The sequence below is a fragment of the Monodon monoceros genome, unplaced genomic scaffold, assembly GCF_005190385.1.
Source record: "Monodon monoceros isolate NGI ecotype Baffin Bay Population unplaced genomic scaffold, NGI_Narwhal_1 Super_Scaffold_21, whole genome shotgun sequence".
Taxonomy (NCBI): domain Eukaryota; kingdom Metazoa; phylum Chordata; class Mammalia; order Artiodactyla; family Monodontidae; genus Monodon; species Monodon monoceros.
The window spans coordinates 144,819,123-144,845,729 of NW_021703778.1; the positions used below are offsets into that span (position 1 = coordinate 144,819,123).

At 44.1% G+C, this 26,607-nt stretch overlaps 2 protein-coding genes across 2 annotated transcripts in view; both read right to left on the bottom strand.

Moving 5' to 3' along the window:
* Positions 1-4,058: 4,058 nt before the first annotated feature.
* Positions 4,059-15,154, bottom strand: LOC114904155 (zinc finger protein DPF3-like). Its single transcript, XM_029237683.1, has 3 exons — positions 15,026-15,154; positions 5,300-5,381; positions 4,059-4,759 (listed from the first exon to the last, which is right to left on the bottom strand). Exons 1-3 carry the CDS (start codon positions 15,104-15,106, stop codon positions 4,689-4,691), a joined length of 234 nt encoding a protein of 77 aa, XP_029093516.1. The 5' UTR covers positions 15,107-15,154; the 3' UTR covers positions 4,059-4,688.
* DPF3 (double PHD fingers 3) overlaps positions 15,114-26,607 on the bottom strand; it is a 244,290-nt gene continuing 232,796 nt past the window's right edge. Inside the window, exon 10 of the mRNA XM_029237680.1 lies at positions 15,114-15,138. The gene's annotated coding sequence lies outside the window, so the exon portion shown is untranslated. The remainder of the gene's footprint in view (positions 15,139-26,607) is intronic.

Below are 26,607 nucleotides of genomic sequence, written 5' to 3' on the forward strand. Positions count from 1 at the left end.
CTGACAAAGGCTGGGCCTTTGGGGGAAAAAAAGAAAAGCATGTTGCCAGGATCTCAGGCCTGAGGAAAGAAAAGGGTGGGGAGGGGGGTGGGGTTATAATAACTCTTCCTTTCCATGCCCTCTAGTTATTTAGGTGCAGGACTTCTTCGTGAGTGGAAACCAGGTCTCTGGCCTCCTCCTCAGGTCCCCCTCCTTTTACTTCTCTTCATTTCGCTTTGCCTTACTTGAAAGATCTTTGACCCTCCCCACTCCTCCCTCAGGGCCGCCCCTTCCTCCCCCACCCCCACCCCAGCTCCAGGGATGGGAACGTACCACAGGTGACAGCGGTGCCCAGCTCTGAAAAGGAGGCAGGTGTGGTGGTCAGGGCATCCTCACTGGGAGTGTGAGCGCAGCTCTGGCCCCCCGGGAGCCATGTCTCCCTTGGGTTGGGCACGGGCACGCCCTAAGGAGGGGCCAACGGTGAGCTGCAGGGGAGAGGCTGGGGGGTCGAGGAGCGAGAGAGGAAGGGAGGCTGCCGTCCCAGCACCTGCATTCAGTCTGAGAACCACCTGAGGGGCAGGGAAGGTGGGTGGTCCTCAGCGCTCCCCACCAACCCCCTACACACGACTCAAAGAGAATACTAGGGGGCCCTCTTCTCTGAGTCTGGAAGCCTAAGTGTGCCCATAATCTTTCTTCAAGAGCGTAGATCTCTCTCCTAAACTTGCCCCCATAGGAAAAGTAATAATAATCCTCTAATTTTTCTTCCTTAAAATATCTGAACTTTTAAAGGGAAGGGCCAAAAGGAATCATGCTGTGTTCAAAGCACAAAGACTAAATAAGATGCACCATGAGTGTAACTCTCCAGGGTATCATGCAACCATCACTGTGAAACCCAAACCCTCCCCCAACCTTAAAACCTGTTATCTTCCCCAGCTCTGAAGGAATCTGGCCTCCCTCCCTCCCCCACCCCCGCGGGCTGGCTACCTGGTCCCAGACGGCCTGCGCTGAGTCTGGGGAAGCAGCTGCTCTCCTAGGCCTGCCTGGCTCCCTACCTGACCCTGGGGCAATGACAGGAGCAGGGGCTCATTGGGACCTGCTGGCTCCTGCCTTAGGGGCTCTGAGCCAGTGGGGGGTTTGGAAGGAAAGCCGCAGGAAGGTAAATCTCCTGGCAGGGGCCTTGTCTCTAATTCCTCACGCCAGTGCCTCCAACTGGATTTGCTACAGGCCCGAAAAGCAGTTTCAAAAATACCCACAGGAAACAGAGGGTTTCAACTTCCGGTTGGGATCCCGCAGCCTCACCTCCTCTCTGGTCGGCGGGAGCCACAACATCGGGGTGAAGCAGAAGAAAGGCACCCTGGCTGTTCCCAGGGTTTGAGCTGTGAGGCAACAGCACCATTATCTCCACGTGGTGGCCTCTGGACCCAGTGACCAGAACTACCAAGGTGTGGGTCCCTCCCCACGCCAGGGCCCATGCCTGGACCTTCAGCAGCATTACCTCTTGTCCCCGCAAAATCCCTGCCGGAGAAGCCATATCTCCCTGCCTCACAGATGTGGGAAATGAGGCTCAGAGAGGTTAAGTCATTTGCCTGAGGTCAACCAGCTAGAAACTAACAGAGCTGGGCTTTAAACCAAAGTTTTTAAGTGACTGTTACACTGAGCTGAATTACAGCCCTCTCCAGAAGTTAGCACCCCATTCTAGGCTGTGTTGACCTTACAGAAGGGAGCATCTTCATTCTGAAATCCCCAGCCCCAGGATAGATCTCTCACCTTCCACCACAGATCCATGCTCAGTCACAGTTTTCTTGTCACAGCTTGACCTAGTGGCCCTGACCACAGGCAGCCTCTTCCTTAAAATATAAACCCCCTTTGGTCAAAATGGAGATTCCAAGAAGGCGTCTAACCTTGGCTAACTCACACAAGAAAGGGGGTGTAGAAATCATTTGGGGTCCCTACTTGACAAGCCCAGCTCTCCAGTGATGATTTATATGACATGCTTTTTAAGACTCCTGATGTCACTGTGGGACAGGCAGGACAAGTATTTTCTCCATTTCACAGCTGGGCAAACTGAGGTTCAGAGATGTTAAGTGATTTGCCCAAGGTCACACAGCTACTCAATGGCAGGGGCAAAACGAAAACCCTGACCATCCATGTGCACCCTGTGATTCTAGTTCATTCTCTGGGGCTCAAAGAAAGAGCAATTGTTGACCAACACTTTCCTTTTCTCAATACAGAAGGTGATAAATGTGACCATGACTTCTGTTTGCTTGCAGTATCCTGCAAGTGCCATCTCACAAGCTGGATTTGCTGTCCCCATTTTCCAGACGGGGAAACTGAGGTCTCCAAAGAAGAAGGGGTTGGGCCCATCCTTCAGGGAGTGAAACTGGGAAGGGAACTATGGGCCTTCCTGATGTCTGGTCCAGACTCCTGGCCACCCTCATCTCTGTGGAAGGTTACAGCACCGTCCTTGGTCTGCGAGACCCAATCCTACCCTCTCAGCTTCTGTGGCGGCAAGTGTGGCTGGAGAGAGAACAGAGCCACCCCATCATTTGCGTTGAGGTGGGGAACAGATTTGCACACACTCCAAACAGGGTCTATCACTTGTAGGGTCACTATTTTGGTTTCAGATTTGCTTTTTTTTAACTTTTAAGCCATTTGTGGCTTTTGAGAACATTTTGATGACTTTTTTCCTAAAATTAAATCAAGGTGATTTTTCAGAACCAATAACCAGCCTTTGAGGACGCTCACTTTGGGTTTTGTGGGAGGACAGAGAGCCGGAGTGGTCAGGAGAGGAAATCTGGCCCTCTGATATGACCCGCCCGGGGTAAATGGACGATGCGACCACGTAGCAACTTCCCAGACCCTCCCTGGGCCTCCGGAATCCAAAACGGGTTCACCAACCAGCAGGGGGAAGGAAATATCTCATGAGGAAGATGAAAATCTCATCTGGTCAGGCCCTTTAAACGAGGTCATTATGTATGCATGGAACCCCCTCCAAGGCCACAGGCTCCTGCAGGAGACTGACTCCCGTCGCTGGCCACAGGTCACCCCGTAGAGGACCTGGGGGAGACCAGCACAGCTCGGCTGTGCGCCAGGCTGCCCCGGGTCTGCCAGCCAAGAGCAATTAGCCAGGAAGAAGGGCTCTTGCCAAGTCTCGGCGAGAAGGCCGCAGCCCGGCAGAGGTAGCCCAAGCGGCCAGAGCCTCTGGGGCTCCAGGGGCTTCTTCAGGAGCTGAAGGACTAAAAATAACTTGGGCCTTTGTTGTAAGCAGCCAGACCACAGAGATGGAGCTGATGTCAAGGAAGCTGAGCGTGCGCCAGGGTCCTGCTCACTGAGACCTGTCCTTTAGGCAAATGATTTTTCCAGAAATGTGTCAGTTTTTATGTGTTGCTGCTGTTGCCACTGCTGCGGCGAGTCAAAGGCAGCTCGGTCCGCTCCAGCCCACAGGGCTGACTTCCAACACAGACTTCTGGGAACTGAGCCTCCCCACCTCTGGCTTCTCAAAAGGAGAGTCCAGCATGTACTGGGGAGCTTAGGAGATAAGAGCAGCCCTCGAGCTGAAGCTTCTGCGTGATTGTCGCCCTGGTCGTAAATAATCACATCACCCCAATTATTTGTTTAGGGAACAATCATTTCTCCCCCATCCTGAAATTTCCAGAGTCAGGTCTCAGTAGACAATGGCAAACATACACTATGTGGAAGGAAGGAATTACTTGGGAAAAGGAATTCGTGGTGTCACATCAATACTGAAGGGTTTCTCAGAGCTGCAGTCCTTGGGACCAACATTCAGATTCTTGACCTGGCAGCCTTCACTCACCTTCCTGGTTCTTGAGTCCCACAGGGAAAGCTCCAGACCCAGGCTGAGTGGAAGGCAGGGTCTTGGTCTCTTCCTCTGCCACAGGCTGTGGCCTGTCTCTCCTCAAGGATGCCCCAGCTCTGAAGGTCCGGTGCCTTGCCAGGCCGTTCCTGATGGACAGCAAATACTGACTGGCTATGGCGGGGCCTCAGAATTATCTTCACAACATTTCCGTCCACCCCTCAGGGCCTCCCCCTCCCTCCCCAGCCCCATCAAGAGATCGCCCTGGCTGTGGATGCCACTGGATATCTGCTGGGGAAGCAGCTCTTCCTCTTCACAGGGACCAAGGAACAAGGAGGGATTTCAGGGCTCCATCGTCTAGACAGCCTCTAGGTTCCGAGTCTAGGAGTTTCCAGCGGGACTTGTAATAAATAAAACCTTCTCCACAGCTCTTTGCTCCTCTGCTGGGTTCAGGATGAAGAGGCGAAGCTGGGGGCAGGGAGGCTGTGCGAAGATTTCTTGGAACACAATAGATAGGAAACACCAAACCACGCATGAGTGACTGATGGGTGGTCACAAAATGGGACCAGTGGCTCCTTAAATGGGAACCAGTGAGAGGGCCGCAGTGCTAAGGTAAATGTGAGGGGGGTCCACAGGGCTGTGGCTGGGGTCCTTCTTCAAAAGTTTACGATCTTTCTGGCAGAAACAGGAGGGGCTGGCTGAAGAACGGAAACCTGTGTGTAGGAGTTCAGCAGATGTCTCGCCCCCTCGGTTCCACGTGTCCACGCCCTGTGTGGTTACTGATGTTCCTTGCAGTTGGTCTGTCTGGAAATACGGGAGTAGGGGCTCGATCTGATTTGAACTGGGCTCTGCTTCAGCCTCTCCGGCGGCAAGCCCCATTCTGTGACCTGGGGCCCTAGGCCTGGCAGCCAAAGGCTGAGGCTTTTTCTTTGAGCAGTTCCCAGCATAAGTGGCAGCTCCAGCTCCCTACAAGAAATGAGACGGCATTACTAGCAGCCCCTCCCCCGACCCTCAAGCCCCACCCCTCGACCCTAACCTTTTTGTAAGCCCTGTTTTAGTTTGACTTTCACGATTCAGAGACCGAGTCCCAGTTCTGAAAATGTGCTGGAGTCTGTCGCTCAGCTGCTGAGGGGGCTGGGGGGGGACAGAAAGTGCTCAGAGATGATTGGTTGAACTGCAGTGAAGACCCTCCCTCCTTGGCTGTGCCTCTTAACCAGGAATCACCGGGTCTGGACCACTTCCTCTAGAAGCTCACACCTCCCCCACCCTCTCAGCCATATGTCTGGAAAACATCTCCTTGGCCCTCAAGTTGAAATTTCAGCTGGTTGAGCTGTGCCTCAGTTTCATCATCTGTAAAATGGGAGTGGTCATACCTGCTCCGTAGGGTTGTGACGATTAAAGGAGACAAGACACGTAAAGCCCTTAGCACAAGGCCTGCACATTAGTGAGGGCTCAGTAAGTGGTAGAAGTAGCTGTTGTTGTTATTGTTGACTTCATCACCATTACCTTCTGGGGGCTCAGCCACTGGGGGATTTAAACAGTACATGTGGTAGCCGCGGTCACAGTCATCGCAGAAGAGGAGCTGGTCCTGGTGGAATGCAGAGTAGGAGGAGAGGAGGAAAGTTTGAATTATTTAGAACCAACATCTGGCCCCCACCTACTCCGCCTGCCTTATTTCCATTGATCAACTTCCCTGGATGCCCCTTTCCAGACCCCATTTAGTGTCCTCACTGTCCCTTGAACATGCCTTGTGCTTTGCCCACACCTGGAATTTCCCCCTCCGTCTCCCAAACTATGCGCATCCTACTCCCACTTAAGAGTTCCGCTCAGATCATAGCTCCTCCAAGAAGCCTTCCTAGACCACCACCTCACACCCAAGCTTAAAGGGATTCTTTATCCTTCTGAACTCACATAGCCAATAATTCTGCCTCCATAAGGGTGGAAAGCTAATTTCATGCATTTCTGTGTTCTCCAGGATGATTGCCTAGTGCCTAGAAAGCGCTTTCAATGTTTGCAAATTTTAATTGAATTCCTCTCAACCTCACTCTTTCCATTTGTGCAATGGGCAGCAACCATACTTGCTGGTAACATCCATAACACCTCAGAACTTTTTCAGGGTTTCGTTATGCAAGTTTAGAGAAATGCAATGCCACATTTCAGCTCTCAAAAGCCTCTTCGGGGGCTGGAGGCTGGAGCCAGATGAGAACAGTCACCTCCAGTGCTGTGGTTAACTTCCAAGGACACGGTAGGCACCTTTGCTCCTGCAGTTCCCTCTGCCTGGAGACTCTCCCAGTGCCTGACCCCTTCTGTTTTGGACCATTCCCTACCCACCCTTCAAGTCTTCAAACACTTCTCTTCCACAAAGACTTCACTAATCTTCATCAAATGGAATTTCTCGGACCCCTCTTGCATCCTCATAGTACTTTCTCTTCCTTAGGACATTTAATTGCACTTTTCTTTATGCTACAAAGCCTGGCATGTGGTAGACGTGTACACCCAGTCCATTTGGAACATGCCTCTTTTGTCCACTCCTTTATAGATTGCAAGGCCCTTGGGGAAGAACCTTGTCTTACTCATCTCCGCATCTCCTTCAGAACTTCCTTGCACATAGTAGCTACTCAGTAAGTGTTTGTGATCTGGTCCCCATTCTCCAGGTTCAGCCCTGTTCTATTCAGTGACCTTTGGGCCTGCTTTGATGGCTTATAAGACGTCTGCAAAGTTAAGTCCTGTATCAAATCTCACCTTGGCTCTCACCACTGTAGAGATCCTAGAAGAAGTAGATATAGAAGTTGAAAACCCCTGTGAGCAAGCCAATGGGGCAGGAGAGATCATGAATGATCTTTTTTTTTATATCACGCTAAGACCTTTCAATAGGACAATGGCAAGCTTTCGAAGAGTTAGCAATAGAGGAATAACATGGCCAGACTTGCAGTATAGAAAGATCTCACTATAGCTGCTATCCAGGTGAGAGAGATTAGTTCTTGAGGCTGGAAGGCCACTTAGGAGGCTACTATAGTTGTCCAGGTAAGAGATAACTTATGATGGTATCCTGAACTAGGGTTGTGGCTTGGGGGGGAGAAAAGGGGCTTGCTTCCATCTGAGAGTCATTGATTAGATGTAGAGAGTGATAAGGAAGAAATCAAGGATGTCTTCTAGGTGGTGGCTTGGTCGGCAAGCCAAACGATGTAGCCATCCACTAAGGCGTGGAGAGAGGAGCAGACCTGTGGGAGGCAGAAGGCAACCTCAGCTATGAACATGATCTGTAGGTCTACAGATCACCTGGTGAGGGTGCCTGGAGGCAGCTAGAGGTCAGGAGAGAGGCCTGGGCGTAAGATATGGACTGGGGAGTCACTGGTGATGAGATGGCACTGGAGGTCCTGGGAAGGGAAGCCCAGAGTACGTGAGAGCAGATGTCTTTGAACTTGTGCTCATGGAGGGGTGTTCATGAACTCCTAGAAGTTATATGCACAACTCTGTGTATGGGTACAGAGGTACATTTTTCTGAGCAAAGGGTAAATCCACAGCTTTCGTTGAATTTTCTGAAAAATCAAGGACTCAAAAAAGTTACTGAGGAGAAGGCCAAGAATAGATCCTTGGGGAACACCAAAGCTAAGGCCCAGGCAGAGAAGAAAGAGACTAAGAAACAGCAGTCAGAAAGGTAGGATGAAAACCAGAACAGTGTGGTTTATTCCAAAAGAGTTACACCATTATTGTTGGAGCTGAAATAAGCTAAATGACAATATGATTTAGGGATAATACAAGGAGAAACCAGTTAGGATAGGGACAGAAAACAGGGAGAGACTTGTGAGAAACAGTATTATTAATATCTGAAATACATTGATAACTCCTACTCTAGTGCTGACACGAGAAATACAAGGAGGTAGAATATCCTGGATTGGACTTTCCCAAAGGGAAACCAAGGCATCTGTGGGTTTAAATGTCTCTTTCATGGGTTGATCATTGTCTAGCACCATATTCTCTTATTTTCCATTTGCTTCTCAGATAATTGCCAGCCAAAACCACCAAAAAAACCCCAGCCCATGTGGACCCCCGTGAGAAACACAATTTAAAGACATCTTATTCCCAAGTAGTCAAGAACCAGAATTCACCTATGGCTACAGTTCCAGTAGAATGGGAATCCATTTCTGGGATGTGCAGGGTAAATCCCTGGCTATGTGAGAGGAACCCCCTATTGCCCGAGCCACCTCCCTCTTTGATTCCTCCCCTAAGGTTCTGCCAAGTCAACAAAAAACCTCTACATTAACACTATTTGTAAAGCCAAAGACCAGAATCAACCCAAATGTCCATCAATAAAGGACTGGTTGAATAAACTAATGAAGAGCTATGCAACTGTAGGAAGGAGTTAAGATTATGTCTATACATTGCTGTGGAGTAACCTCCGGGATATTCAGTCAAAACACAAAGTAAAGAAAACAGGTATATCTTTCTACCATTTTCTAGGAAAATGCATCCACTTTCTTATGGATTCATGTGCACATACACATGTTTCCATTTAACAAAATAGAAAGATAAACCATAATTTTTTTAAATGGTCCTATAAGCAGAGTGTAAAAGAGGTAGGGATAGAAGTTAGATTTCTTTGAACATACTGTTTATTTTAAAAATTTGACTCTGGAGCCAGTAAATATTTTACATGGTCATAAAGCAAAATTCACAGGGTAACTGTCACTAAAAAAAAAAAAAAAAAAAATGAAAAATGAAACAAATGAATCTAATCACGTACTAGTTGGTGGCATAACCACACAGAAAGAAACTATTCCAAGTGACTTGGAAACAAGCAGTTGGACTGTACCTCCTCAGTCAAATATATCTTAAGGACAAAAACAAGTGCAAATATGCATATACATATACATACATATATATATTTCTTTCCAGCAATCATATTAGTGTTGTTAATAGTGGAATTGATATTCTATGTGTGTATCAAATGAGTGGTTATGTTGGTAATGAGAAGCAAAAATTTTGACATGGTTAAAAGAAAATACAGATGTAAGAGTGATAAGGTTAAGTAAAAACCCTATAATTAGTTCTGGCAATGAATTGGAAGTATCAGTGTAAATTCAGTGTATTTTATCTTTAAAACAAGCAAAACCTATTTTCTAGCTCTGTCCATTGAAAATGCTCCCAAACAATGACTAATGCAGTAAAAATTAGCACCCCATCACCCATATTATATCTTCTAAAAACCATTGCCCACTAAAAGGCACCAGGAGTCATTGGAGAAATGGCTGATTCCAGGTCTGGAGCATGAAATGTATAAGTATCGTTACATATTGGAAAGCAAGGAAACAAATACTACTGAGATAGGGACTTCCCTGGTGGTCCAGCGGTTAAGAATCCATCTTGCAATGCTGAGAACGCCTGTTCGATCCCTGGTCGGGGAACTAAGATTCCACATGCCGCGGGGCAACTGAGCCTGCATGCCACAATTACTGAGCCCGCTCTCTCTGGAGCCTCTGTACCTCAACAAAGAGCCTGCGCGCTGCAACAAAAGATCCCGTGTGCAGACCTGACGCAGCCAAAAAATAAATAAATATTAAAAAAACAAATACTACTGAGGTCATGTCAGAAGGACTCAGGATCCAAACTGTGTTCCCACTGGAACAAAAGTGGGAACACTGTACCAAAGATGGGACAATTTTAACTGTAATGGATTGAAATAAATCAAGTATGTATAAATCCTCGAGTCCATAAAGATACTATTTTCTAAAAACTTTGTCACTTTCGTTAGATGCTAGGGAAACATCCCATCATTTTTTAATTTATTATATTGAAATAATTTTAGTCTTAGAGAAAAGCTGCAAAAATGACACAGAGTTTCTGCGCACACTTTACCGAGCTTCCCCTAAAGTTAACATCTAACGTTACCACAGCACAATCATGAAAAGCAGGGAATCACCATTGCCATTAGCATGACACTATTGACTATCTGCAGACCTCCCCTCATTTGAATTTCACCAGTTTTTTTTCCCACTTAAGTCCTTTTCCCCAGGATTCAATTCAGGATCCTACATTCCATTTAGTTGTTAGGTATTCTTAGTGCCCTGAATCTGTGACAGTTCCTTGATTTCTTTGTCTTTCATGACTTTGACACTTTCGAAGAGTCCAGGCCAGTGATTTTGTAGAATGTCACTCAGTCTGAGTTTGTCTGATCTTTCTTCCATAAGAGGAGATCTTCTCAGTGCATCTTATCGGGGGCACGGACACCAATGTATCTTATTACTAGTGATGTTACTCTGATCCTATAGTTAAGGTGGTATAGTATCTGTAGTGTAGTTTTTCCACGGTAAAGTTATGGTTTTTCCCTTTGTAACATATTAATAAGTAATCGGGTAGGGGAGATACTTTGAGATCAAGCAAATATTCTGCTTCTCATAATACTTTTGCCCGCTAATTTTAGCATCAATTGATGATCCTTGCTTACAACAACCATACCATGATGTTTGTCTACCGGTGATTTCCCTCTGCCCTCTACATTTATTAATTGTAATCCTGCTCTAAGGAAGAGTTTACCTCTTCCCCATTCATTCATTAATTCATTCACTTATTCAATTTTTAAAATGTTAATATGAATATTTATTTTGTCTTTGGGTTATAATCCAATACTATCATTATTTACTTTGTGGCTCAAATTGTTCCAGATTGGGCCATTAGGAATTCCTTCAAGTTGGCTCCTGTGTCTTTTACCAATTTTTTAGCACCTCCTTACTTTCTAAGTACCACAGGAGGCTCCGGCCTCCTCTTACATTTTCCCAGCTCCAGCTATTTCTCCAAGAATCCCTGGCTCCTTTTACTGGAGAATGGTATTTAGAAACCAATATCTGGGTGCTATGGGTCCTCATTGCTTCTGGGTTGTCATTGCTTCTAGGCCCTTACAACAGAGTTAGGAAATAAATGCACGTGTAGGTGCACATCTATATTTATTTCTGTATTTATCCACATGTGTGTGTACATATAAATAGTTATAGATATATAATATATAAACAAAATATATTATATTTAAAAGCATAAATTCATACTGATACCCCCTATTCCAACCCAGGACCACAGGGTTCAGTCTAGCCTTCCCCCTTTATTTGATTTTTCTTTCTCGGACATTGGGAAACCTGGCTCTCATTATTCACAATATATATCTATTAGTTCAGACCTGCAGACACATCAAGTAGTTTCAGAATGACTAACTCACATGCCTGTGAGAAACAAATTTACTAACTAGCATATAATATGTGTATAGTCATTTCTGTCTCTAGCCTTAAAATACACAGTCAAATACTACTTTCCAAAGTTATCTAGGTTAATTTTTTCCTTCCCTACCCTTCAGTATGGCCATGTTACTATTTATATTATAGTTAAGTTCATTTGTTACTGTTCATATTCCATTTTTGCTTCCCCCACCTCCTGGCTGAATTTCAGTATTTATCTTGAGGGTATGTGAAACAATACCTTGGTTCAAAGAGTCAGAGCTATACAAAAAGGTATTTTCAGAGAAGTGTTACCCCCCATCCCTACTATCCCACCCCCATTTCCCCATTCTTTCTACCCCATTCCCACCTACCCTGTAGATAACCAATCTCTTTAGTTTTCTGCTTATCCTTCCTGTATTTCTTTCACACAAGTAAATAGATATATGTATATTTTCTTATGCCTTTCTTGCAAGAATGGCAGCTTACTGTAGATATCATTTTTACTGTGCTTTTTTTATTTAACAATATATTCTGGAAATCACTGCATATTAATTCATAAATATCTACATTGTGTTGTTGTTGTTTTACAACTGCCTAGTACTTCATTGTGCCATCCTTTATTCAACCATTTTGTGTATAAGCATTTAGGTCATTTCCAATATTTTCCAATTATAAACAGTGTGACTATGAATAACCTTACACAAGTATTTTCATAGAGTTGTGGGTATATCTTTAGGGTAGATTCCTATAGGTGAGATAGCTGAGTCAAAAGTTAAGTGCACAGTAGCTGTGTTAGGTATTGCTAAATTTCCCTCCAGAAGGGTTGTACCACTTTGTATTCCCACTGACAATATATAATGGTGCCACCTTTCCCACAGCTTCATTAACAGAATGCACTGCCATACTTTTTTGCACTGCCATACTTTTCTTTCCCATTCTTATGGGTAAGAAATGATATCTCAGTTTTGTTTACATTTTAATTTCTTTAATTATGAGTGCATTCAAACTTTTTTTTGCAAATATTTAAGGGTCATTTTTATATCTTTTGTGAACTGTTTTTCATATCTTTTTCACATTTTTTATCAGATTTATGGTCCCTTGTTCCTCAAATTTTAAGAGTTCTTTATATATTGCCACATTTATCTGTGGTATATGATGCAAATATTTTCTCCCATTTTGTCAGTTGTCTTTTTACTTTATTGTGTTTTTTACTATGCAAATGTTTATGTGGTCAGATTTGTCAACATTTTCTTTTATTCCTTCCGAATTTTGAGTCACAGAAAATCTTTCCTTATATTTAAAGAGAAATTCATCCATGTTTTCTTCTATTACTAGTATGGTTTTATTTTTTATATTTATATTCCCAGTCCACTTGAAGGCTGTTCTTACATATTACATGAGATATGGACCTAATTTTATCTTTTCCCAAATAGTTACCCTGTTGTCCCAGCACTGTTCATGAAAATGTCCACCTTTGATCCAGTAATTTTAGATACAAACTTTATTTTATACTAAATGTCCATATGTAGTTGGGTCAATTTGTGGGTTTTCTATTCCATTCCACTGGTCTTTTTGTCCATACTGTTTTAATTTCAGAGGCATTACAGTATGTTTTAATATCTAGCAGGGCTAGACTCCCTCCATAATTTGTTGTCTTTCAGTGTTTCCTTGGCTATTCTTGCATGTTTGTTTTTCCATATGAACTTTAGTATCAACTTGCCTAGTTCCATTAAAAAGCATGTTGGTGCTTTTATTGGGTTTGAATCAAATTTGTAAATTAACTTAGGAAGAACTGAGATCTTTACAATGTTGAGTCATTCTATCCAAGGTCACACAATGTCTTTTCATTTGTTCAAATCTATTTCTATGTCTTTTCAAAAGCATTTAAAATTTTTCTTTATTTAGGTTTTACATACTTACTGTTAAGTTTATTTCTAAATATTTCTTATTTGTTGCTACTGTAAGTGGAGTTTCTCTACCATAATGTCTTCTAACTGGTTATTATTTGTGCATATGAAAGCTATTAATTTTTGTATGGTAATTTTATATCCTGCTACCTTTACTGTTTGAGTTAGCTTTACTATTCATTCTCTAGACTTGCCCAGATATACTATTAAAGTTATGAAATAGAGAAAAACTTTCTACTTTGTTGCCATTCTTATACTTATTGTTTTCTCTTGTCTAATTGCATTAGCTAATATCTCTAGAAAAATTATGAATAATAATAGAGATAGTGGGCATCCTTACCTGGTTCCTGATCTTAGCAGAAATGCCTCTACTATTTCTCCATTAAATAAGACAATGGCTTTAGTTCTAAGGTATAAAAAGTTTATCATGTTAAGAAAATATCCCACAATTTCTATTTTCTTGAGGGTTTGATCATGAATACGTGTTGAATCCACCACTTATTTTAAAAACTGATAAATAAAGGGAAAGAATCTAGTACTTATCCTGCCTTTTCTATATAATCTATACATGAAGGTAACCAAATATGAGGTTGGAAAAGTTTCTCTTTATAGAATTATTCCAGCTAATAAACAAAGAAGAAATTATGGAATAAGAACATCACTATTTGCGACCCCTAATGAAATAGTCAGTGTAGTCAAAGATGCTGCCGTCATGAAAAGAGAGACACCAGGTATTACATACCTCCTGATGAAAGTATACCTCGCTATTTATGAAGTAGTCTTGCTATTTATATATTTTAGAGACAGAGAAAGAAAGAGACAGAGAAAAAGAAAGAGAACCTGGATGTGATCAAGCCTCTAGCTCTAAGCACCAATGTACAAGAAATACAAGAGACAGAGGAAGATGTCAAACACCACCACAGGGATGCAGTTAGTAAAATACAGTCATGGGAAACTCTATTGAACAAATAAATTGATTTATTCAACCAAAAACATCAAGGGAGGGCTTCCCTGGTGGCGCAGTGGTTGAGAGTCCGCCTGCCGATGCAGGGGACATGGGTTCGTGCCCTGGTCCAGGAAGATCCCACATGCCGCGGAGCGGCTGGGCCCGTGAGCCATGGCCGCTGAGCCTGCGCGTCCAGAGCCTGCGCTCCACAATGGGAGAGACCACAACAGTGAGAGGCCCGCGTAACGCAAAAAAAAGTCAAGGGAAAAAAAGATCAAAATAGAAGGAAACGCTATATATTAAGAAACTTTAAAGACATATCAACTAATTGCAATGTATGAGTCTTATTTGAATCCCAATTCAAATAAATTGTAAATAAAAACGTTTTAAAACAATTTATGATTATTAACACAATGTTTAAGACAATTGAGGCAATAGGAATGTTGACTGGATGTTTCATTATATTAAGGAATCATTGATTTTTAAAAATATTATTGTTAATATTTTGGTTATTTTTGTTAATAAGTAAGTCCTTATCTCTTTTTTTAACTTGAAAATAAATATATTCACAATCTGTAAAACATAAATCCTTATTTTTTTAGACACATATGGTATTTACAGGTGAAATGATATTATGACTAGGACTATAATATCGTGGAGAAAGAGGTGGCAATATTTACAGAACAGGATTGGACATGTATTGATCATTGTTGAAGCTAGTGATGGGGGTACATCAGTTTCACTATTTTCTCTATCTTTGTATATATTTGAAATTGTCCATAACAAAATGTGGGTTTTTAAAATTCTGCATCTATTATACTTAACATTTAGACCAAGTGAGATGACACACTCCAGAATGTGGTGTAAAGAGCCAAGCACATCCCAACCGTAAGCAGTGGGCACCATTGTCTATCAATGAACCCTTGAGGGCTAACGGCCAGCAAGGCAGCCTCTGGCCATCACTTCCTGCACCTCTCTCCACAGGCACGAAGAGTACCCAAGGTCCCTGTAGCACAAGGGTCCCAAGGGTCCTCGGGGCAAAAGTCAAGAAGGAGGTCCTGATGGATATTTTCCCCAGGAGTCCAGTGATGAGAATCCTGCCTTCCTCTCCAATCCTCGAAGGACTCCCAGCTCCTTGTATTTCTCCCTCCCATGCGGGAAGCCCCACACTCACATCATTCTCCGAGGTCCCACAGAGGATACAGGATTTGCACTCTATGCACTGCCACTTGTAGGTCTTGACAGCCTCGGTCATGTTCAGGGTGAACTGCAGGCAGGTGGGGTGACCTGGAGGAAGCAGAAATGGCAGCATTAGGGCCAGAGGGTCTGACCTGTCACCCCTCAATGCCACAACATCATGGCCAACTTGGAGGGAGGGTGGGGTAGCATGGGTTGTGGAGTAAAGTGGGAGCCTGGCTGGAGCCCTACCCACCATCCTCACCACCACCCACAGTTACATCAGATCAACGCCCAAAGAGAGAAATAGGTATTAAGCCTTTTGCTGAGGAGAGATGTCATCCAAGTCCTCTTGCCCTAAGAGCCATGTTCCCCCAGAGATGTAACCAGTTGATGAGGACAGAAAGTGGTGATCAGAGAGAAAGAGAAAGGAAATCGCACAGCACAAGGCGACACCGTGAGAGTCAGCAGCATTATCTCCCCGGCAGCAATTGTGGTGGGAGGTAACACATATGGGCTATTTGCAGCTGAGCCTTCTGACCTGCAAAGCTGTGCACACTGCCTTAGGGCACCGGGGAGGAGATCAGAGGGAACATGTGAGGCTCCCGGGAACAGAGCTCGGGGGGCACTGGGAGGCACTACACTGCTACCTAAGGTGTCCATGCCCATGCCCAGGGGACAAGCAGAAGTCCACGCCCTGCACAGTAACAGGCCCTATGGAGGGAAGCAGCCTGGCAGGGAGGGCGAAGAAGTGGAGCACCACTGCAAGGGAGCACAACAGCCAGGTCTATCCTGAAAGGACTCGTCACTGGCTCTAACTCTTCTCTCCATCCTATGTATCACGTTAGCCAAGCCAATAATAAGAGCAGGGAGGGACATTAATGTGATCTTAGAGGACCCAGCCCCAGCAGACCTACACTGGAGCTGGGCTCTGCTCTCAGCCACCGCCCACCCAAAAGAGAGACACCAGCAGCAGGAGGACAACTGTGAGCCACAGAATGTGAAGACCTTGACCTCCTATTTGGCAGGGAAGGGAAACTTGGATGATGACCCCCGGTTTCCCAGGGCTGTAAATCAGACAGGGATCTGCCCAGACACCCCGGGCAAAGCCCTTTACTGACTCTGTCACAAAAGAATTGATAGTTTTGCCTATTGCTAGGGGTTCACCCTTCTCCCAATTCTGCCAAATCCACCATATAGTGCATGTGTCGCCTCTTTCACGTGAGGGATTATGAGCTTCTAAAGAAGGATAGTATAGATGGGGCACCAATTAGGGGCAACCAACACAGTGTCCAACCCAGTGTCCCTCACAGACAGTCAAGATCCCATGAGGTACCACCACTCCTTGGCAAAGCCACATCCCAGCATGAGGCCCCCATTTCTTCTTTTCCAAACCCTCACAGAGTTCTATCACGGTCCTTTGGGGGAAATACTGTCTATCCAGTCACTATAAGGACCCTTCAGATCTGGGCCGCCACCAACGCAAACCACACTGAGTTATCTCTGACAGTGAGAGTGGGGACAGAATGGCTCATGGTGAGGGGAGTTGGGGACACCTAGCAAATCGCAGGTGGGAGCATTGAGGAGAGGACTGATCTAAAAGCATTTCTGGGACTTCTCAGGAGCCATGCAACTTAGACCCTCACAGCTCTGAATAACCCTCTCAAAGTGACACCATGCCAGTGACCCTGGGGAGAGCAAAGCCTTACGTTAAAAGCCTGGATGAACATCCAGCTGATATTCCTGACAGCATCTCAAAGATCTGTCTAAGAAGAACACTAGCCAGCGTTGTTCCCTATTCTGATCTCTCACACAGAACACTGGGATGGGAATAGGAGAGAAAATACCAGTTTGAGATTCCGGGTGGTCTGGGCCATAGATGCCCAGGTTCTCAGATAGGACATCTGGTAAGGTTGAAGATGAATTCAGGGAGTATATACCTAGAACAGCAGGTTGATGTTGCCCTGTTCCGCGGCCTTAGAGCACACCCAGCCACAACCAGCCAGCTTACAGTAATTGTTCATGAACTAGGGTTTATTGAACATCTGCTAGGCCAGCCATGGCGCTAGACAGAAAAGATACAGTGGTGGGCAAGACCCTCACCCCCAAATCCTTCTAGTCTGGTCAGAGAGAACTCAAATTAATAAACTACATGCATACCTATTTACCTATAATTGTGTAAGTACTGTAAAGAAAAAACATAATTGGCAATGAAAAAATCACAGGAGAATCAAATCTAGTCTGAGATGTCAAGGAAACCTTCCCTGAGAAAGATCTTTAAGCTGATACCTGGCAGATGAGGGGGAGTTAGCTGAGTGGGCGAGGGAGAGGATTCCACGTGAGGAGAACAGCACGTGGAGAGGCTCTGAGCAGTGGAGGAGCTTGGCAAATTCAACAGAAGGGAAAGGCCAGTAGGCAGAGGCTTGCCGAGCAAAAGGAGGAGGGCAAGAAGTGCCCAGAGAGGTAGCTACAGCCAAGTTACATGGGCACTTGTGGCCCTCATTTAAGGATCTGGGGCTTTAAAATCATTAAAACATTTTAAGCAAGGCAGTGACTCAATTGCCTTGTGTTTTTAAAGGAGCATTCCTTCAGCACGAGGGATCTTTGGGTGGTGAAGCAGTTCTGAACCTTAATTGCAGTGAGTTACGTACTGATAAGATTGCATAGAAGTATACACATACATGCATAAACACACATGTGTGTGAATGTAAAACCAATAACATATGGATAAGATCTGTGATTGCATCGTGTCAGTTGCCTGGTTCTGATAGTGTACTATGGTTACGGAAGATGTTACATTGGGGGAAACTGGGTGAAGAGTGCATGGCACCTCTCAGTAATGTATTTTGTAACTTTCTATGAAGCTATAATTATTTCAATATAAAAAGTTGAAAAGGTCTTTTTAAATAAGGAAAACACAAAGAAAAATTTAAGTCATCAAAAAGGAGGGAAGGAAAGGGAGGAAGGGAGGGAGGGAAGAAGGGAAAGGAAAGGAAAGGAAAGGAAAGGAAAGGAAGGAAGGAAGGAGCTGCTGTCTAAGGAAAGAACTGGGGGGAGGGGGGCAGAGGGAATGTAGAGATGTAAGAATTGTTGCCAGGAAACTAGTTTGGAGGTGGGTGCTGCTGTTAGGAGAGAGACAAGGATGGTGGAGGTGGAGCTTGGAGAAATATTAAAGAAATCATTGACAGGACTTGACCATTATTTGAGCATTGGGAGTGTGGGAAAGAGATGATGAGAAATAGTCTCAAGATTCCGACCTAAGAAACAAGGTGGGTTGCAGTGAAACTTACTCAAATGAGGAACTACAGAAAGCATATAGGGACCAAATGGGGGAGGGGGAGGAGAACTCTGTTTTGAGCATATTGAATTTGGGAAGTCTGTGAGACTTTGGGTGGAAATGTCAAGTGGATGGTCGAATATAGGGGTTTAGAGCTCAAAAGAAATATGAACTAGACATAAATTTAGGAGCTTTTGCTAAATAGGTGGTCATAGAAACCATGAGAGTTAATGAAATTATCTAGGAAAAGGGAAAAAAGAGAAAGGAAGAGGAAAGAAGAGAGAAAAAAGTCTAGGACTGAGCTTTGAGTAACTCAACTATTTGAAGATCAAAAGAAAGGACCAACAGAGGAAACTGGAAGGATGGCTGGAGAGAGGTAAGACGCAAACCGTGCAAGTATGGGTCACAGTGGCCCAGAGAAGAGCTTTCAAGAAGGAGAGGGTGGTCAGCGGTGTTGACTGCCAAAGGTTCATGAGTTTGTCATTGCTCGATAAGGACCCTGAATGAGGGCCTGCTGACAGAGCTGAGCAGAAGTTGCCCTACTAATAATAATACCCTCAGCAGTGTCACCTTCCCCGGGAAGGAAGGTCAGCACATTCCAGAGCGTGACATGTAACTCCACAGCTGGCCTCTGGATGCCTCCGGGGGTGAGGGTGGGGGGGTGCGTGCTTCATGAAGCCAACAACACTCCCCAAATATTTACTGAGAGCCAACTCTCTTTTCAAGACCTCTCAACCACTGTGCTGAGCGCTGAAGACATTTTCTGGGATAGCTTTGGACCAGTGAACAGTAGCAAGTGGGCTTGAGAAAATCCTGTTGGAAGTGTCTCAAAAAATCCCATGGGCTTTCTCTGTGTTCCAGTTTTGAGAAAGTCACCAGTCTCCCCCCAAAGACCTTCACACCCAAAGGAAGGGAACGAAGCTCACACAGCCTCCACCCCAGGTAAAATGTAGGACTAAGATTAGCCTCAGCTCTGGCTACAGAGCTCCTTCAGTTCAGAATTCAGACTCAAGTGGGAGAGGAAAGGAGGGGATGCAACTTCTCAGCTGCGGAGGGTGAGACACAAAGAGTTAAGTCACCCAAGCTGCCATTAGCAGGTGCAAAAACTATGCCCAGAACTAAGTCCTCCTTTCTGTGCCACCAGAACAGGTTGCCTGTCTGCTGCCTTTCTCTACAAACTGGAAAAGTCATTTCCCAGATAAAACTATAGGGATAAGACTTCTTATCTACCATGGAAATGACTGGAATAAAGCATACTGTTGGACAAAAGGAAAAGTTGCTAAGGAAAGTGCTAGAAGCCCATATCTAAGTTTTACTGCTAGAAGTCCTTATTTTTGCCCAGAACTAATTTCTAAAATCCTTGGAAGTAAGTGGATAATAGTCTTTCCAATTCAAGGGTGGTAGAAAATAAAGAGGCACATTGGCAGTAAAGCAATTTACTTATGGCCACCCAATACTTAAAGATTCCTGTCTTAATCTGTTTTGTAAAATTAACCATCATTCTCTAGCATGCTTGCTTGGAAATCTAGATTTTCCATATATCCAGTTTTCTTAAAGCGAGGAATACCTGCATTGCTATTTAAATAGCCCAATGGAGTGAAGGGGAAACAACACTTCCCAGGTCCCCTGGGTGAGATGATTCAACAGGACATTTATAAGATTTCAATTACCAAAATGGATTTAGAAAGTGGCATGGTGTGCATGATTCATCCCAGCCAGATCATTAAAAACCAAGTCCTTCCTGAGTGTTCCTCCAAATTTGTTCTATTAGGAGGGTTCAATAAATCTTCTGCCCGTTTGTTCAGTTGGTCCAGTGGTGAACTTGGTGTAAAGAGACATTCTTAATCCAGCCCTAACTCCTTCCAAAACGGACCTCAATCTTCCCTACAAGTTGAAACAGGAAATATAATCCATGGCCACCATGTGCGAAGACCTAACTTCTGGACAGGGCTTTCAGACAATGGAGATTTGGCTTTGGGGTGCTATTTCAGCAGCTGGGTAGAAAAGGGAAACTAGCAGGATGTGAGACGCTTCTCAGAAAGAAGATTGTTCATGAGGTTGGTATGTATGAAATTGCAGTCTACTGAACTCAGTGAAAAAGAGAAGGCAGGCATCTGAAAGCAGGGACTGCCCCCTTGCCACCTGAAGGATACACGTCATGGCTTTCCAGAACCCATGTGCATAAACACTGACAGTGTTCAGGGACAGCGAACAGGAGTTCACGGTATTTGAGTGAGAAGGCACACAGATGAATATCCAGGCAAAACCAGCGTTAGTTTTATATTTACAGCTGCCTACTTCCACACATGCTCATACACAACTGCCCACACACATGGATATTTCCAACCTTTTAGGGACAAAAATATCGAAATATACCTTGTTGATTGAGTTCACATTACAACTGTGACTTAGAAGCTAACAGAGCCATTAACCAGTCAGTGTCACGCTATAGATACTCAGCACAGTGAGAGAAACACAGTTCATTTTCAACAAACCCTGGGCAAAAAGAAATCTACAAATGGCTATGACATGTGTCTCTTACATTATGATCCTTATTAAAAGAGTTTTTCATTACATTATTGCCAATATTTAATTTGGACTAGGCTAAGCCACATCGCTGATTAAATTAGAGCTTCAGAAAAAAAATTATCTTGCTAGGTATGTGCTGAAAACATAAATAAAATAGATACAAATAACTGTGGAACTAGCATGGTCTATTATTTATTCATTGTGAAATGATAAACACCCAATTATATTTTATTACCTTATTCATCAATGTTGATCTCTTAAAAACTAATTTCTCAGGAAAGGCAAACCTAAGTAGCCACAGTTCTCAGGCAAGTAACTGCAAAACTCAAATTGCACTCCTTGGTCTGATGCCTGGTTTATAGAAATCATATCATATAAAATATGTAGGATCGATTCCAATCTGAAAAAGCACCAAAAACGAGTCTCCATAGGCATTCATTAGAAACTAATTTGGCTCAAATTTCTAGCAGTTCTCTATATTCATACACACATACAATTTCTAATATTTACATATTGCAAAAATATATAAGAAGCTTTAGCTAAAGAATTTATGCACAGTGCAGTCAAATCTGAATCACTCATGTTAAAGAGTAATTTGCGGAGAAAGAAATATTACTAGCTCACTTTGGGAAGCCATCTCACTCCATCAGATCCATTCATTTTCACTTATCCTCTCTCTCCCTCTCTCCTTCTCTGTCTCTCTCTGTCTCTGTCTCTCCCTCCCTCCCTTTCTCTCTTTCTCTCCTTATCTTCCTGTTTCTAACCTCCTCCACTTTGAGACCCAGTTTGTCAGGTGGAAGGAATGAGGCTCTGAGTTATTATACCTAATCTGTAAAGGGAGGAACCAATTCTGAGCCATCAAGAATTTGAACTCTGTGCACATACATTGTGACAAGCATGTTATCCGGGCACTGCTTCCCCACATAGATTGCTTCTCCAGCCCTGCTTTGCAAACCTTCTACAATGGTCTACAGGCTTACCTCCCATCTGCCCCAGATGTTCTTCTAATACTAAGACATCTACAAATCAAGCACCACAATGGCACTCCAGAGGCACCTGCATGGCTCCCTTTTTTCTCACCATTTTAATGTACTTCAAAGAGGGCAAAGAAGAGAAAGAGTAGAAAGGATAAAGACCATACAAACAAAAACGCATTCAAAATAAATGATGGTGGATGCCATGGCTGCCTTTTGCTTGGCTAAAACACTTTACCATCAGCAAGTCTGACCCATCTTAGGGGTCTGTTTATCCTCCCTCAAAGCTGTCAAACTCCAGGGCACCCAGATGTCGCACAGGAGACAAGCCACAGGGATTGTTGCTTCAATCATTATCATTAATAATCATAGGAAGCCATTCAAGCAAGGACACTAGGAGCACTTTTAATGGGCTCAATCACTAAGGGCTCATGGCTCCATTCTCAAATGGCCCTAGAAATTCCCCAAGTTTTCATGGTCAAGTGTGGTCTGAGTAGTCTCATATATAAACCTGAGGGCACTTCAGTTGGTCCTCTTAAAGTGAAATAAGGGCATGGGACAGCCTTGACCTGCTTTTATATAACTTACCTGACTGTCCCAGGTTGGGGCCAAGGTACCAGAAAGATGTCAAGAACCACGATAATGATCCCAGTGCCCCTAATTAGTCACTGCAGCTGAGTACCAAGGATAATTTATTCATTTACTCATTCTCTCAACAGTATTTTTTGAATAAATAAATGTGGCCGGCAGTGTTCTAGGCACTGGGGATACAGTAGTGGGGAAAACCAAAACCTGCCCTCATGGAGCAAGTACCACAATTTGATATATGACGCAGCATCTGAGTCCCTGAGAAAAGTCACTTTGCCTCACAGGCCTTAGTTTTCCAATATATTAAATGAAATGATAGGAATCTGTTATCCATAAAGCTGTGGCTCTGTCTATGCCACCTACAAACACTATTTTTAGAGGTATTGGTGATCCCAAATTGCCCATCTGGTTGGTGAAATAAACAAGCCTTCTAAAGTTTGCCAGCTGACACTCAATGTGAAAGAAACTAAGAAGGAAATTAAAGTAAGCAGTTAGTTCTGCTAGAATTTCAGGCAAATATTCCACTGAACTAGCCCATTCCTAGTCCAATACCATGACAGAAAGCACAAGAAATCTAGAAACTAAAAGCACTTTTCATCAACCATACCACCCACCCCCATGTAAAACGTTGGGTCTGTACAGATGGGTGGTCAATGAGTCTGCAGGCAGCACAGGCCTTGGGTAAGGTTTCATCATGAGCGATACTGAGCTGTTTGTGTGACAGTGGGCAGATATTACCAGGCAGGAATGCAAGAAGAGGGTCCCCAACATGAGCAACTCAGGTTAAGCCTCCTTCTAAATCTTCACTTGGAACTGTAGATTGGAGGCAACCATCTGCCAAAGTGATGCTTGTCCCACAGCAGTGCATGGAGCCCAGACTGAATCGTTGTCCAGAGCCCAACATCAATATTGTATGTGAATCCCTGACGTTGGCTGTGCATATTAGGCCTCTCTGGACATCATGAGCATCTAGCCATGGGCGCTGGCTAAAGGCTTTGGGTTTTCTTTGGAAAAGTGAGCCCGAAGAAGAAATTGTTGCTCAGATTGGAGACCCTGCAATCTTCTGTCTGGGAGGATTTTATGGTATAATTGATGGATAGCTGGTAGAAAAGAGCAGTGATTAGTCAACACTTGATTGTCTGTGATCCTCCAGCTGCTGATCTTCCATGAATTGGAAGATGGACTCACGGGCGGTGTAAGTTCTCGAGTTGTCTGCGGAGCTTTGCAGTGGCATTCCAATTTGTTCTTTCAAAAATATTTCAGAGCTGTACCAAGTCAAAAGGAAAATGATGCTTTCTTGCTCTTCTGGCCTTTTCTATGTGCTGCTGGGAAGCAATCATAGAAGTGCCTAGAAATAGAGGACTGACAGTGTGTCCATGACACTTAAACACTTTGTCTTTCATTTTATCTTTTAAATCATTTTTAATTCTGACTTTGAGGGTTCTTCTGACTTTGCAATTTACTTTATCGTGATCAGCTTCTTACAGAAAAAATAATTCTATTGAATTTGACCAAATTCAATGAGCACCTACAACTGCCAGGAACTATACTAGGTGCTGAAGTTTCAAAGATGAATGAGGCGTGGATCCTGCCTTGAGGAGTTCAGGTTTAGGAGGTGTGATCGGCAGCTTCTGAGATGACCACCAATGATCCCCATCTCTTGGTATTCATAAGCTTGTGTAATTCTCTCCCCTTGAGGGTGGGCTGGACTTAACTGACTCACCTCTAGCAAGTAGAATATGACAGAAGTGATAGGATGTCACTCCTAATATTAAGTTTTAAAAAGACTTTGGCTTTCATCTTTGGCACTCTGTCCTGTGCTTTCTCACTCATTTGCTCTAAGGGAAGTCAGTTGCTGTGTTGTGAGATGTCCTTGGAAAGGTCTCAGCCCAACTTCCTGGGAGGAAATGAATCCTGCTAAAAACCATGCGAGTGAGCTTGGAACAGGATCCTCTCTCAGTCGAGCCTTCAGATGAGACCATAGCCCTGGATGACAACCTGACTGCAACTTCATGGAAACCTTGATCCAAAGACACTCAGCAAAACCACACCTAGATTCCTGACCAATACAAACGATGAGATAATATTTATATTCTAAGCTGTCACATTTTGGAGTAATCTGTTATACAGCAACAGATAACTATTATAGGTTATATTTTTTGAAATGACTATAATACAGTGTAATAAGTGCTATAATAGGGGAATGAATAGAGTGCTTACAGATGGAGAAGCAATCAATAATGGGAAGCTTGGGGAAAGCCACTGAGAGGAGGTAGCATTTGAGCTGGGCCTTGAAGGACGAATTTCCTAAGGGAAAACAAGGGTAAAGAGAATTACAGGGAGAGGAAATTGCAAGAAATTTAAGGTGCATGGTTTATTCAGGCAAAGTATAGTAGCTCAAGAAGAGCGGGAGAAAAGGGAAGTGGCAAACGACGCTGAAGAGGTAAGAGGAAAGATTGTGAAGGGCCCCTTATACAGGCATACAGATTGGAATTTGACTCTGTAAACAGTGAGGAATCCTCAGAGTTTTTTAAGCAGGGAGCTGATTTTCTTGTACCCATACTTCAGAGAGATGACTCTGGTGGTTAGGACAGAGGGTATGGTGGAGAAGGCTAGGGCAGGATGACCAGTTACAATATCCATTTATTCAAAAAATTTTTATTGAGCACTTACAATGTGCCAGGCACTGTGTGAGGTGCCAAGCAGTGAATAAAACAGATAAAAGTTCCCACTCCTATGCAGCTTATGTTCTAGTGGGGGCACTAGCATAGAACCAGCCTAGAAGCAGTGGTGATTAATGTAGGAAACATTTGAGAGGTAGAATTAGTCAATGGGACACGATTCTTGCCTGGACATTGGTGTGAGCAACAGGAAAAAATTAAAAATAACACCAAGATTCTTAGGTTGGGCCACAGAGTAGATGATAACACTGTTAGCTGAGATGGAGACAGCAGGCTTGCAGAGAGTAACAATAGATTCATGGTGGTACACTGCACTTAGTGTGGTGAGACTTTCACTGGAGTTGTCCTTGGGTCGCTGAGAAAATACAGGTCTATACTCAGGAGAGAGGACCAGGCTGGAGATACAGACTTAGAAATCATCAGGTGTGGGTGGTAGATGAAACCTTGGCACTTGGTGAGATACTCAGTGAGAGACCACCGATTGAAAAATAAAAAGGACCTCGTTGGGAGGAGGGGGGAGGGTAACCACCAGAACTAAAGGCATGAAAGGGCATCAAGAAGAGAATTCAGTGAGAAAGACAGAGACAATGGTCACAAGAGGAGGAGAACCTGGAGAGAGCCCTTCATGGCTTCCATGGCCACCACCATCAAGGGAGAGATGAAGTAAGATAAGAACTGAAGAGAACGTATTACGCTGTGAACCATTGCTGATTAAAACTGGGTAAAGTGATCCCCAAGAGTAGCGGACCCTCATCACTCTCTGAATGACTGGGTGGTTTCAGCGTTGTAGAGGGAAGAATTCACCAGTAGATTATCTCACAACATGCTTCTCCTTCCACAGGCTTTGTCCATCAGGCTCAGGTTTGGAAATACCATATAAAATAGTCTTAAGAATATTGCCTTTATCTGATTCCATTCGTTGATAGCAGGGGTCATTTTTTTTTGATGTAGGTTCCATGGCCAAAGCTAGGCCCTGCCAGCATCACTTTCCATCCTTGCCCTAGGAGATGCATCAAGTCTCTGGAAGCCAGTTCGTTCCTTCTGACCTTGGATTGAAGCTCTTCAGTCCCAGGTGTCAGAGCCCTGCCTGCAAGGCTGGGGCAGGTCCTAGTGGAGGCTTTTCCCACAGTTCCAGAGTTTGGTCAAGTGGCCCTGCATATTCTCCAAGGATGGCCAGATCCAGGAGAGATGCTAGTGCCCAGGCAGGAGAGCAGCAGTGCAAGACAGACTGAACAGTGGAGAGGATGGAAATAATCACCAGCTAGTAATGTTGGTGGCTGTGGTGTTTTTTTAAAATGCCATCGAATTCTTTGATCCTCCTCTTTTCAAGAGGTGGAGAGGCTATTCCTCAACTGTTGAGTGTGGGCTGAACTTAATGACTTGTTTAACAGATACAGTAAAAAAGGAAGTGACAATATGAAACTCTGGAGGCTAAATTATAAAAAGGCACTTGGGTTTCCATTTTGACCTCTCTCTCTCTCTCTCTTTCTCTCTCTCTCTCTCTCTCTCTCTCTCTCTCTCCCTCTCTCTC

Excerpts from the sequence above, each read along its gene's own strand:
- LOC114904155 (XM_029237683.1), bottom strand. The coding sequence starts at position 15,106 with ATGACCGAGGCTGTCAAGACCTACAAGTGGCAGTGCATAGAGTGCAAA. Across the intron at positions 5,382-15,025 it reads GTGGGACCTCGGAGAATGAT|GACCAGCTCCTCTTCTGCGA; the intron begins GTGAGTGTGGGG and ends GCATTCCACCAG. Across the intron at positions 4,760-5,299 it reads AGTGGCTGAGCCCCCAGAAG|GGAGCTGGAGCTGCCACTTA; the intron begins GTAATGGTGATG and ends CATTTCTTGTAG.